Source organism: Corvus moneduloides, chromosome 4, assembly GCF_009650955.1.
Source record: "Corvus moneduloides isolate bCorMon1 chromosome 4, bCorMon1.pri, whole genome shotgun sequence".
NCBI classification, from domain to species: Eukaryota; Metazoa; Chordata; class Aves; order Passeriformes; family Corvidae; genus Corvus; species Corvus moneduloides.
In genome coordinates this window covers 16,257,424-16,272,176 of record NC_045479.1, presented here as the reverse complement: position 1 = coordinate 16,272,176, position 14,753 = coordinate 16,257,424, and the positions used below count along the sequence as shown (strand labels likewise).

Sequence of the window (14,753 nt, the reverse complement as noted above, 5' to 3'; positions counted from 1 at the left end):
GTTGATCTTTACATCAGAGATTCTACTCCCACTTTTCAAAACCACTTCTCCCCAGAATTTCTTCCTGTATCTTCTAGCCCCACAGAAGTTTAAAGACTGTTTACAAGAGTGACTCCATGTAGTTGCAGACATCACGGGCATGGTTCTTCCCAGGTCATCACTTAAACCCTGAATTCTGGGTCAGTGGTGTGAAGCCTAAGCCCAGGCAGAAAGTGGAAGAAAGGAAGAAAGCAAGCAAGCAAGGAAGAAATGAAAAGAAAGGAAGGGAAATGGATATGGATAATACTGCCTTGGGTTACATCTCTTTGACTACTACCTCCACTGTAAAAGCTTTGAGGAGAAACTGGAAGTTGGTTCAGCCTTCCAGCTGGAGATTCCTATTGCATCGAGCACATCCCCAGGCAGCCTCTTCATCAAACTGAGCCCCACTGCACACCCTGGAGCAACACCCACTGCACTTGACCAAGGTTGAATATCTAGATCCCATGAGAATCTCTAGTGAATTGTAAGAAATAATAAAAATTTAAAAGTAAATGTAATAAAAAAGCTTAAGTTTTTCAGCCAGAAAACCCCCACATAATTATATACATGCAGAACTCTTTTATTAGGAACAGTAGGGTTTTTAAAATGGTGTATCGGGGTGGAAAAACCTGTATCTCAAAATGCAGTAGTATGCAAGCTAATTATCATTATGGAAAGATCTTTGCTTTTCCCCCACTGCCAACATAAAACACTTTCCTCTTACTCTGCCTCCAGAACTTCCAGTAACAAATACAGAAAAACTCCTAAATATCCGTTAATTAATTGAAAACATTGTTTGTAAAGACAAGGTTTTTGGGGGTTTATTTGTGTTTTGGTCTTGCAAGGCTTTATCTACTGAACAGAACAAAAAAAAGTTACTGACCTTTTCAGAGCCAAGATTTCATATTTTGCTCCTGTGGTAGAAAAGGTATAAAGCAGCAAATGAAAAGTGTTAACTAGAAAGCAGAGACTGAATAAACACTAACAAAAAAACATTCTCTGCCAATGGAGACAATAATTTCAGTGGTGATTGGGTACCAACAAAGCCTTCAGTAACTCGGGGTACCCAGTAAGGATGAAGATATTTTTGTGTAAAAGATACTCTGTGTGTACCCATATTTATATTTAATCTCATTTGACCACAAATGCAATAATCTTTCTTCAGAAATGCTCCCAGTGAAGATTTTATAAGAGGCTTGTGTTTTACTACAAGATTACAGCGGGTTTTTTTCTTCCATTTGGGTTACACTGGAGACAATTATTACCAGCTAAGAAAAACAGAGAGGATCTCATGTAGGTGACTTCCCATATCACCATAAAAGATAATAATGGACAAAAACCTAGATTACTACTTTGTGAGAAGGTTTAATCCTGAACATGAAGAGTTCAGTTTGCAAATTCTCTGTTCTCAGTGAAAATCAGGTGTTGCTTCATCATCTACAAGGCAAGGGAGGATGTGAGTGTCTCTGTCTGTGCAAGGGTGACTATCATGCATGTGAGTATTATTTACAAGTCTATCCTGTTCAAGGCCAGAGGGATGATGAAATGCAAACAGGCTTTTAACCTCAGCTGTAGCAGTGCACCAGATGAGCTCTGGGGTCTCAAAGTGGCTTTGTGCTGCTAGCAGATACTTGTCTGCAGACATCTCACCCCACTCACCTCTGGCGGTCCTCCTTCCATCCACACACTCACCTAATGAACGACCATTCCAAAAAGTTTGGAGCACCAAAGCGGTAGCCAAACTTGGGGTCTCTTCTGCATGAAGTCCTCTCCATTCATGTACTCCATACATAACAAACCAAAAAGAGGCCATGTAATATCAGAGATGGCCTTCTAAAACCCATTCCAGCCAAAAAGAATGGGTGTAAAAGCTCTGTGCCTGTTTATAGCTCAGTCAGCATCTGAGGACAGAGGTGGGAAGGACATGAGAAATCCAGAACTGTGTCTCCTGCATGATGGAGCTTAGGGAAGCTAACCATGACTTGACACACTCCTCAAGCAGCTCACGTTTACTGACAGGATCAGATATCTCACATGGCAGTACAAGAGCATCTTGAAACTCTCTCACTGTTCAGTAACCTAAAAATGTAACTAACTGCTAAGCAGCATATTAAAAAGGAATTAAAATTTTTCTTTTGTAATTAAACAATGGTGAATACTTGGTCCCCTTTCCAAGGATAGGATTTAGGTTTCTCAGTCCATTAGTGGTTTGAAGAATGTACTGTCAGTTTTCATACCTTATAATACTTAATTTTCCTCCAAAAGAAGAAGGAAGCCTATATCAATCACATCATCTTGTAAAAAATGTGAACCATCTCCCTCTTTTGGCAGTGACTGATGGAATTGTTTTCATAGAGTAATTAATTAATTATTCTAGGATTTTAAATAATAGTTGGACACAGAAACAAAACCAGAAAAATTATATGGAAAACAAAGCAAATTTAGGAAAAAAGGACAATGAAGGAACTAAAAGAAAGGAAAAGAAATTAACATACAATGAGCATTACCTGAATTTCTGCATAATTATATTTAGCTCATTAATATAATGTAGCTTCTTTGTTCTACTCTTGAGTCTTAATCATCTCTCACCAAACACACACACATTAAAGTCACTGTTAAACAGCTGAGCATGACAGGGCTGGGAATAAGGGCTTGCCACTGCTTATGATATGTGTGTCATGATAGTGTCATTAAAAAAAAAAAAGCCAAATTCTTCATCTGTAATAATCCATCATTGTGTCAATATCACACAGGTTGAAATAAATGTTTACTGAAACAAGCTGCTTAAAGGAACTGGAAAGTGCCAGGAAACTGGGACAGACAGGCTTTGGTGTGCACAAACCAAAGAAATATTTTCTGCTAGAGTCACTTTCTGGTAGACTTCTCTCTACAGACTAAAACTTTTTCTGAATTTACAGATCTGTTTGTGTGTCAAGCAACACCTACAGCCAAGGAAAATTAGTACTATAAAGAGATACCATGAAGTACTTAGAATTAATTTAAGAAACTCCAGAAACGGTTTCCACAACCAAATGAGGACACCATGTGTCTGTGTATTAGTTTATTTAATTCTTTATCGCCACTAAGAGCAAGTAAATTATGCTGATACAATTGGTAAACATATACATTCGCTAGAGCCCCCCACAATCCCACAGAGCTAAGGGAAACATTAAGGGATGTTACAGGATTAATGCTTTCATTCTACAATATGGATATATGGCTTTCATACAAGTTTTAAAAAATTGAAAAGGTAACACACTGCTAGCTTACAAAATCAATATACAAACTGGAAAATAAAGGAAAAGGAACAGGAAAAGAAAGTAACCCATGAGAAGATATATAGCACTGGTTTAATAGATATATACAGAATTAGAAATCCACTGAACATGAGATTCAGGCTTTAAATTGTTATTGTGACTTTCATTTCTCCTTTCAGTTTAACACTCAAACTATAAGAATTCAGATGGTTTCTCTCTTACTTTTAGTTTTCCATCTTATTTTACCCATTTTCCTCAGTTTTTATTGGCAGAGCAAAAGACTTTTTCTGCCTATGTTTTTATGTTCACACCTAACTGAAGCAGTTTGTCCACTTTGAAGCTTTGAACAAAACCCTTGCAATGTACTTGGTGTGACAGAAGAGAACATCACTGTGATAGTAAGTCCTTTTGGCCATTTCATTAGCATGTGTTTTGCATTTCCCTTGGACACAGCTATCCGTAAACTGAAGTGCTGGCAAGTGGGAAGAAATCTAGCTCTTCATCCTACTTGTGTATCCTCACTTAAATAACAACACAGGACAAAAGCTCTTTCATTTCACCCACAGCCTGAAAACGTGGCAGCGCTGGTTGGGATTCGCATTTAGAGTTATGCATGCACCTTCCTAGAGTTTTGCTTCCCCATATGTGTATGTATATTTATCTATGCAGTATGCACGTGTGTGTATTTGGAGAGCTGCTGTCTCTGATGCTGATATCTGCATTAGGTGAATTCTAGCTCTAAGCTGCAGCCTGTCTGTGCTTCAGATCACCTCAGCAACCACAACACACTCTGGACTATCACAGCCATTTCCTTCAGCTGTAGAAGTCTAGAGGAACTACATAATTATAACATGGGGAGTGCAATGAACGATCTAATGAGAAAAATTAAATAATGTCTTGGTGCCAGGTAGATTAGAGTGAGGGCATTCAAACAGCAAAATTAATTGAATGAAATTGGCTGTGGGTAAGACAGTCCTGCAGAGGCTATCCATTTTCCTAGCTTTCCATCACTGAATTCAGGGTTAAAGGTTTTGTACAGTCTTTAACTTTCAGTGACCTGCTGAAACTGGAATACTTGTGAGCCTCTGTTTTATCTCATCAATAAATCCACTCACTGGACATGTTTTCAGTTTTGTTGCAGGTTTTGTTCGTCATCGTGGATTTTTTAAGAAAGGAGTAAAATCTGTAGGTATAGGTTTTTTTCATACACAACTCACTCAAAGCCAAGTGATTTAAAGGCTAGGAGATACTTACAGAGTTCTTTAGACATCTGGGACTCCATAACACCCCATATTGAAATGGCAAACTGCAGAAAGGGCTAAAGGTTTGTACAACCCCATCAATGAGATAATAATATTTGAATTCTCACGTTTTCCCAGATTTTTGCTCCATTCAGAGTGATGAGGCCACAAGGCAGATGGCCATTTGTGAAGAGTAGCAGAAAGGGACTATTAGGAAAATTATCAGATATCAGCATTGTTTAGTTTTGGTCCAAAAGCAAAGTTTGATGCTGCTATGAATGAGACTACCTACATCTTCTCCAACTGCAAACAGCCATGGGTGGAAGAGGCTCTCTCCATGCTCTACACCTGCTCAGGCAAGTCTTTCACTATCCCTGAAACTCTATGCATGATGGTAATTTGATGATAAAAGAAGACAGTGGTAAAGGATACAGCTTCTTGCCACTATTTGTCTAGTTAGGGTGTTTTTCTGTTTTCTGGGGTTTTTTTGTTTGAAGGCAGACACTCCTGCATCAACGTCTCTAATTTTTGAGATGATCATTTGATCGTTTCTGTTCCCTGGGAAGCCTTGACCAGGTTGAGTTATGAGGAAAGTTTTACCAGCAATCCACCCTCCCAGCAAATCCAGGGACTCCCTAGCTCATTATCACGCTTCCTTGTTCATTGTCATATAGTGATTAACAAGTTGCTACTGTGTCTTTTAGTTTCAGAAGGACAAAGCTGGAGGAACTTGATGGTACGAGCTTCCTGGGGCTGTTTTGCAACAATCCAGGAAGAAATGGAGAATATAGTCTCAAGGATGAGGAAAGATCAGCAACAGCCACAGAAGTTCAACTGAGAGCTGGAGTTCCTTAGCAGAATTGACAGAAAACCTATGAACACCACAAAAATTACGGATAGGCGTGGGAAGGCAGGCAACAGGTATAATCTGTGTCTGCAAAGGAGAGAACTCAGCCTCAACTTCATAGAAGTGCTGTCCTTGAGAATTAAAATGGATTGAATACAAGACACCTACCCCCACTGACATACTGCTCCCCCTTCTGATTAGGATTTGGGAGACATGAAAGCCTGCTGTGTCATATCAAAATGGTACACCTCACCAATATATTGCTTTAGAAAAGGGGTGAGTTTACATTGTTAATGTTGCTGCAGTTCCTAGACTGAGGGAAAATCAGGTCGTTGTCCCATCCTCAACACTCACATTAGCCTATATACTATTGTCTCCTTTTGACTTTGCCTCCAGCTGAACACTTTCTTTTGAGGCTGGAGTAAGACTTTACTTTCCTGCAACACTTTATATTGGATTAGTTTTCATTAAGGCACAAATCAGGGAAAGCACAAAAACAAACGTGCCAACCAGTAGCTCTGCCTTCCGCACTTAAGGAGCATGCAAAAGAAGTTTTGTATAAAATTTTCCTGACTTCCTATCTGTCTCTTCTTGACCAAGTCTCCAAAGCTGCCTGTTGATACATTTTATAATTGTTATTCTTTAATTTCTTCTAACTTTTCTCCTTTGAAAAACAGTTCAAGCCCAGAATGTCATTATGGAAATAGAAGATGAAAATCAGTAAATTACAATTTAGTACCTACCTGCATGTACAACAAACATTTTCCCTTCCTGGAGCCTTGCCCAGAAGTTTTGCTGCACCTAATAGACTGTTAAATAGGCCAGGCTGACAAGCAATGATTCTCATTCACCATGGGCATTTCTGCCAGAAGACACATCTAAGTCAGAAAATGTCCCAATCCTCAAATACTCTTTTAAATCAAGATATAGACGGGCCTAACTGAAAGACACATTGCCTCAGCTTACTTAGAGAAACAGAAGTGAGATATACCCAAATATATTTAGGTTTAAGCTGACTGGAATCCAGAGTCTGGATGCAGATTCATCCTTAGCTGATGTTCAGCAACTCACCATCTCTTTTCTAAGAGGTTTAAGTGCTCAGAAAAAGGCTGTCATTTGGGGGATTTTTATCATCTCCCCATACTCCATTACAGCTGTAGCAAATGAAGATGTAAACCACTCCTCGAGAGGGACATTCATGAAACAAATTTCTGTCAGTTAAACTAGGTAAGTAGCACATCTATGCTAAGTCATTTTTCATTGCAATAGGATAGCACCAAGAGGGTAAACACGTTTTTCATCTGAAGTAGCCGCTCCCACAGCACTGTCAGACAAGTTCGCCCTCCCAAAGCAGGAAGGGTAGAAGATAAGAAAACAAGTAAGGAGAAGTTTCAAAATGACTGAAGTAGAAACTGCTCAAGATGGGTGGGAAGAGGTTTTGTTCAGAATCGTGCCTTTTGCTTTCTTGATAATGTCACCAGTGAAACAAGGGCTCCTGTTAGGTACTGGGTACTTCCTTTTAGAGCTGACCTGACTGACTTAATCTTCCTCTGTGTTCTGCCATGAATTACTTTATCATCTCCTGAATAGCTAGAGCTTCCACTGAATGTTTTCTTCTGGCTTATTGGAAATTTTCTTCATTTTAAGTCTATTTTAAGTTAAGTTTTTGTAGTAACCATTACTCCAATTGCTGTCAACGATACAATGCCAATACAGATCCGAACGTATGTGGCTGAGTAGTACATAAGAAATGTTCTCCTATTTCACACCCTTTGCTGCATTTTCCTCTGGTCCTAACATGATATATTTTGTTTCCTTGTTTTCTGTAAACTCTCTCCCTGAGGGCCCTATGCCACCACAGGAACTCGACTGGCTTCCTTCAAAATCTATTAGGAATGTTCCTTTAACAAGCCAGATGGGCAGTTAAATGAAAGGACCATAAGGTACCAGAGGAAACACAGGGGAATTAATTTTTTTTATACTCACAGAGATGGAAATAAGAAGTCACATCTAAGGTTTGCTAAAGGATAGTCAAAGTGTTGGTCTCAGCATCATTCCCATTTCCTGCCAGCCCCCTATGAAACATGGACTAGATTAACCAGTGTGAGACAGTGGTGCAACAGTGTTTGCACTCAAAGCTAAACCACTTTAAGTGAACTGATGCAGCATTTAGACAGACAAACCTTTGGTGAGTGAAAAAGTTCCTTTCCCCCTTTGCTTTCAATCAGACCTACCGAACCATTAGTTTAAGTCTGAGGCACAAGCACAGGTAGACCTGATTAGACCATGAACAAACCAAATAGCACCCAGAACCACCTAAATATGAGCATTTATGATTTTAGATTTGGTCATTGCACATCCACCGTACATGGGGGACATTTTTAACTCTACCACGGACTCAGGTATGTCTAACAGCATAGTCAAAATAACAACAACATCAACACAGACTGCAAAACACACCCAAGGAGTCTGGGAAATAATTGTGAGGCTAGTCTACCTTAAGCTATGTGCAGGCTTGGCTAGCTGGCTTCAGGAGTGTTTGGGAACAGAAGGACTTGCCTCACCGTGAGTCCAGATCAGCCATACCCTCCAGGTGAGAAAATAGAGGGCAAGCTCTGCAACTGTTACAATTTCTTTTTGCATAGAAAAGGGAGTGATGTTACTATGAAAAAAAAGAGACTCTGCTTGTCTGTAAACTAATCCCAAGAGAGAAATGTGATTTACTCAGATGAACACAACCTGCTGCAGCTTCACTGAAGTCAGTGGGTACCATGCAGGAGAGTACAAAGGAGGCTATTCCTCTTGACCAGCAGGCAAGCCTCCAGCCTGCACAAGTGGCAAAGCTTATTTCTTGCTGTTGAACTTTAAGATTTAGAATTCAGAAGCAATGATTTTAAACTTAATTTGGGCACTGAAATCCCTTATGTTTCCTCTAAAAATTTTGGTCTGCTTGTTGTCAGGTTGTTAAATAACCCTTTGCCTTGAGACAGACCAGCCATTTGTCAGATCTTTTTTATACCTTGTGACTTCTCTCAGGACTCAGAATCATTTAAATTACATTAAAAATGAGCAAACTAAAAAGCAGCTGGTTATAACTTTTCTTTTTTTTTCCCCCCTGCAGACCATATTAAAAAAAAAATCACAACTATTTTTATGTTGACTGAGCTTTTTCCAAGGTCTTTTTGCTTATATAAAAATGGAAGAAAGCAAAAGGTACTGGTTTTATATTTCCCTTCTGTTTTACTAAAAGATAAACCAAAAATAATTTCATTCCTATTGGTTTCAGGTCCCACAAATTGTCCCTTTTTTGGTCAAAAATATGAACTACGTCTGGTGGTTTCCAAACATTTCTCCTTTTATTTCCCACCAGACATACTATTTTTTAACCAGCTATAATTAAAATCAACAGGAATATTGCCACTGATACAAAAGGGAGCTGGGTCAGGCAGAATCACAACAATTTCAACTAGATCTTTTATAAAAAGGATTTTCTCCCTTCTATCAAAATGAACAAATAAAATACAGCATTTTTCAGCTTTTATAGGTAAAATGGAGGACACTACCATCCACCAACACTGATATGCTGAAAAGTGGAAAGTTTTGTCATCATTCCACTTTGAAAAATCATTGCTAGAAGACCATGAAAAATTAGGACTCTTTCATGTCCAATTGTGGAAAGATTTTAGATTTACTGCCAATGTTCAAAATATGGTTAAGGAAAGGAGTGTTACTGGCTTTTACCTGTAGATGGTGACATTTTGAAATGAACATTAAGCACACATCCAAGAAAAATCCATACTTGTAAATACTCAACAAAATGCCCCCATCCTTTCCTTAAACATTCGATTTCATACAGTTATGCAGATGTGATCAGAAATTAAGAAGCAGGCCTCAATTTTTCAGATATAAGGTCCCAATCTTAAATATAAATGCATCCAGCCAGAGTGCTATGTTCACACAGGGTACCACTGGCTTCAGCAGAGCTCCACACAGGCTCAGGTTCTGCTTGCATGGACTAATTACCAGATTGAGACCTATGGCAAGACTTGACAAAAAAAAAATTTTAAAAACCTCTATATTGTTCAATATACAATAGACATAATTTTCTAAGTGAGTTTGGAGTCCTTTATTACAGGCCTCTAAAAATTGTTGTTAGGGTTATACATTAAAAATACTAAAGTAATAAAAAAAAAAAGGATTTTTTTTTTTCTGTGTTTGCTTTTTTTCTTCTATGGTACCATTAAGCTATAAATAATTTTAGGATAAAATGCCTAAGTATAAATGAAACTGTTAACTGATCATGTTTGCTGATGTCCCTTTCTCACATTGCCCAAGTTGACTCCATTAATCCAGCATCTTTTCTTGTTTCTTGCCTTCCTTTTTCTTCTTCTTGGATTCTGTCAAGACAGAACAATAACAATAAAAAATTAGTGTCTAGCAGGCACTGCAATAAATTTCATTTAACACCCGTGTAAGTTCCCCCTTCTTTTTTTTTTCTCCATGCACATAAGAATTGTTTCCTCATTTTGAGCAAAGAAAGGGAAAAGAGAAGGAAAAGAAGAAAAATAACAGGAAAGGCCAAGGCAGTAGAGAAGATGGAAAGGGAGTTGCATGTTCCGTTCAGAACCCTCCCTATCTGAGGAGCTGACCCTGTTTGGCATGCAAAGCATTGTGTCAGGAACTTGCTCGGAAAATAAGAAAACAGCAGGCATCTCCTGGAGAAACCGGGTCACAGCTCAGCGGAGAGCTGGAAGAAAGCGTTGCACACACTATCCACACATATACCCTTCCCCTGCTTCCTTTCTGTCTCATTGTTAGTCTTTGGCTTTCTCTGAATGTGCCAGCAGCTCCAGAGCATGGGGAGAAAGCTCTCTTGTTTCTTCAGCTCCTCCACTGCCAACCCTTCCCCCTTCCCCTGGGACAGACACCTATGTGCACTCGGGAAGCAATGGAAGCTTGGCCTGGGGTCATGGGAGCACGGCCTGTCCAGCCAGCTGGGACTGATGGAATGATCAAAGGACTAAGGAGCACCTGCTTCTCTAATTAATTTGGGATAAATAAGGGAACGATGTGAAGGTACAAGTGAAAATTTATGTCTTGTACTACCACCTGCCGTAGCTTTCACTGTACTGAAGGGTAGTGTGGTATTCTACAGGTAAAAAATTCACAGAGGGACCTAAAAATTAAAACAAATTATGAGGATTAGGTAGTCTTCTGTCACATATCACCTTGTAATAGGGAAAATAATGAGCAACTCCTTACTGGTATCAGCACAAAACCAGCAAAACAGGTACCACAGAGACACGGAAACAGAGCTTCTGTGAAGCATCTGTCCTGCAACCAAAACAGCAAGCAAGCAGACCCAGGTTTGCCTTAACCCAGATTTCATTAACAAAACCAAGCAAAGCTATCACAGAATCATAGACTATGCTGAGTTGGAAGGGACCCAGAAAGATCACTGAGTCCACCTCCTGGCCCTGCACAGGGCCACCCAAAAAAATCACACCATGTTGCCTGAGAGCACTTCTTGAACTCCGCCAATCTTGCTGCCATGAACACGACCTCTGGTTAAATAACAACTATCACCTTGAATGAGAAGAAAAGCACTTGGCCCTTAGGGTGGTACTGTTCTTTGTGAATATGATTCTTTTCCCTCTGACTCATTTACACAACATAGTCAGTCCAGGAATCACCAATTGTGGTAAAAACATTTTGTTTTTATTAAAACCAAGGCAACTATACCAACATCTTTCAGGTATGGATAGGGCCAAGTACCTCCAGCAGAAGGCAAACTTAGACTAACTATCACATTTCTCTGATGGTTGTTTTTCCTCTTTCCGAGTGTTTCAAACTAAAATTTTTTCTTCACCTATTACAACAAGACAAAAATTGTTTCCAATAATCCTTTAGTCAAAGTAAAATACTTGTTTAGTCATATAATCTACTCTAAAATCTCTTTCCCTTAAAAATTTGCTTAACTTTCAAAGGGATAATAATTTAAAAGAAGTAATTTGTTTTCATTTGAAAATTAATTTTTGCCCCCTGCCTTTGCATGTGTCTGTGTGTGTGCTTGCATGTGTATCTGACTGGGTAGTCTGGAGCTATTCACAAAATTTGACACTATTTCATAACCTGTCATTCGAGAAAGTAATCTTTCATTCAGTTAGTATCTAATTTGCTTTCAGCTAAAGCTTCCCCCCCACACAAATTTCCTGTATCCCCCCTCAACCTCTCTTTCCCACATCTTCCACTTCCTCTAATTTTGCTTCTCTATAAAACTGACCCTCCTGGATTCTGTATTGATTGCACTCTCCCTCATACTTTGTACTCCCCACACAACACCACTTTCTCCGAAAGAAACAGTGACATTTTATCAATCAGACCAGCACTGGAATCTGTGAAATTTATTTAAACCCAGCACAAGCAGAAGGGCACTATGCAGACTTTGACCAAATTTACTGCACGCAAAGGAGACATATAAATGCAGGCAGACTGCTAACAGGACTCTGCTGAAGAGTTTGTGCAGCTCATGGTAGGAATGAGATCACCACCAGGAGAAAACTTCAGTCTGGAGTTGTGTGAATGCACCAGGTCCCCATCCTCACTTGACTTGAGGTACCAGACAACCCACTGTTTATCCATTTGCACTTAATCCCTTTCTCATCTCTTCCTTTCTCAATTCTTCCCTGCTGTCTACCTTGTGGTAATTTGCACATCATCCAAACTGCCAAACCCATCTACCTACAAAGACAAGTGACTCTGCTTTGGGCCTCAGTGGAGTAAAACTGTCATGTGCTAGATGTAATTCCTCCCTCATTAAAAGTACCCACACCACCACGGCTTCATCTTTCCAACAGGTAATCTGTATTGATGCACAGCATATTTGCTCCATGAAATGGCATGCATACACAGAATTGTGGAAATATTAAAAAAAAAAGGAAAAAAAGAAAACTGCTCAAATATTTCCCAGCCCTTAGGCTCTTTTAAAATTCCTACCACAGACACCAGTACCCATGTGCTGACCCATGAAAACGTTGATGTTCATACACTCATGTACAAGTCTGTTCACAGCTACACTCTACCTGTTTTGATTATGCTCAGGGTACAGACTGATGGTATGCCCGTGGCTAACAACATATAAAGTTGCTTTAAGATGCACTTTGCTCATGTTTTTTAATTTCTCAACCTACTCTTTGCATTTGTGCCATTCAGGCTTTTATCGTCCTCACCTCTGTTCCCCCTATGCTACTATTTCCACTTTTATGACATGCTATTGGGTCAGCTCACACAGCCACACTGGGAACCACATCAACCTGCCACTGCTACCCTCCCCAGAGTAACCAGGCGTGACCAAAAGGGTCACCATGCTCCAAAGCTGGCCAGCTGAGAGTACAATGCCAGTTATCTGCCAGCTCAACAGGCCCACACTCCAGCATCAGCTGTAGCCAGCTGCCGGTTAAGTGAGGGAAAGATTCCCTACACACACTGTGTCCAACAGTCCCCTTCAGTTTCCTGTTCTGTACATGAAAATTTTCAAAATTCAGTTCAGGTTAGCACAGATCGGATGTTGAGACCTCTGGTTCAGCCCTTTCCTACCAGGCATCTTAATGCAGTCCCATCAGAAATTACAGTGACCCACTAAGCAGTCCCACGGAGACAGCCTTTATCATGGGGAAGCCACTGAGCTGATTCCACATCTGACCACTGGTGCTGCAAACACTCACCACTGAGCCAGAAGGAAGCAGGAAAAGCTGCCCAGTGAACAGGGACTACCCTGAGCAGAACCCGGCCATCTGCAGGCGCTTTGGACCTACAGCAGCCTCCTTCACCTCACCCACCCCACTGAGCGCAGTATTTCCACAGGCAGAGCCATGGCTCTGTGCACCAGCTGTCCTTTGCCTTCAGGGAATGTGTTTGCTGCAGACAAGTGCTATCAAAAATATAGGGAGACACTACAGTAAAACCACTCACCCAGATGAAACTCAGGTTCTCACCAGCCCACACAGAATTTTCATCTGAATCTACTCACTGCCCTATTTGCTTTCAAGTTGGGTGGCCCAGTTGTGCCAGACACCAGTTGGAGGCATCTTTATGACCTATCTATGCTAGAATCCAGGATCCAGAGAGACAAGAGCAAAACAAAAGGCAAGATGATAATCCTGGATTTCAGAAGAGCAGACTTTGGTCAGTTCAGGGACCTGCTCAGCCAGGCTAAGTATCCTGGACCAGGGCACAGGCAAAGAGCAAATTCCAAATGCCTGGTAGTCCCTGCAGTGTGCAACAACCAAGCATTGCACAGCCACTCTGCTCCCCCTGGAACCCATGCACTTCCAGCAAGATTAAAAAAAAGCAGCCCTGCAGGAGCAAAGTGTGTCAATGCACAGACACTGAATTATCTAATCATTCATCACCAGAATAGCCCTATGAATTGTTGCAAACCTTAGACATACTCACAGGATTAAAAACTGTGTGGTCATGGATAAGCACTGGACTCACTTCTGTGGGCCCATGATGGCCAGTAACAAAGATTCCAGTCAGGGTCTTACTGAGTAAAGAAATTAATTTGATTAGCAGAACTTTCTCTATGCAATTTGGAATTGCAGCAGTCCTCTTTAAACAGCCATCTTTATTCCAGAACCTCATTCTTACCACGCAAGCAGCAAATGAAAGTAATTTAGTTGAACAGGAGCCACACACCATTTGAAGCCACTCTTAATGTATAAGGCACAAAAGGGAGGTAATTACATCTTAATGGAAGTCAAGCTTTGTAAGCCAAGATTTGCAGGTATTTATTTTCATTTGTTGAAAAGAAGGTAACAATTCACTCATGGCACTGCTGAACTCCTGTGCATAGAAGTCGAGCAGTGTCCCCAAAAGCAATATAAATCATTCAAAATAGCAAAAACTGTGCTGATGGAAGGTTAGAGTAAAAAAAATTCCACATCAGATGTTTAGGATACAATTTTCCCAGGACCTAGCACTCAGTCCTACTAAGCTCAGAGGAAGGCATGTTTTAGAAAGGCTTCTCTACCTCTCATTAGAGCAAATTTCCCAAAGCACCAAGTTGCTATGGTGGTAAAGGGCAATGATGCCATGGTGTGCAGGGAGCTTCTGAATTTTGGGGATGAAATGCCAATGCCTGTGGAATGGAGAAGTCTTTATTTTGGTAAAATCAAGGATTTTATACCTTGGCAAAAAAAAAATCTCACCTTAAAGAGATTCACACTCCTCTCTAGGAACAGAAACTGTATTATCTTGTGATTTCCATGACTGTAAAAACAAATCCCTGGATTTCCAAAGACCGTTTAAACGTGGTATTTCTTTTTCTTGCAGAGAAAGAGAACTTTTCATGGCTATCTAAATCCTTTTCTTCCTATTTTCCTTTAA

The 14,753-nt window shown here is 40.1% G+C and overlaps 1 protein-coding gene across 1 annotated transcript in view; it reads right to left on the bottom strand.

Moving 5' to 3' along the window:
- Positions 1 to 3,067: 3,067 nt before the first annotated feature.
- Positions 3,068 to 14,753, bottom strand: part of PTN (pleiotrophin) — a 77,247-nt gene continuing 65,561 nt past the window's right edge. The window contains exon 5 of the mRNA XM_032105850.1: positions 3,068 to 9,763. Within this exon, the coding sequence (XP_031961741.1) occupies positions 9,711 to 9,763 (53 nt within the window). The 3' untranslated portion in view covers positions 3,068 to 9,710. The remainder of the gene's footprint in view (positions 9,764 to 14,753) is intronic.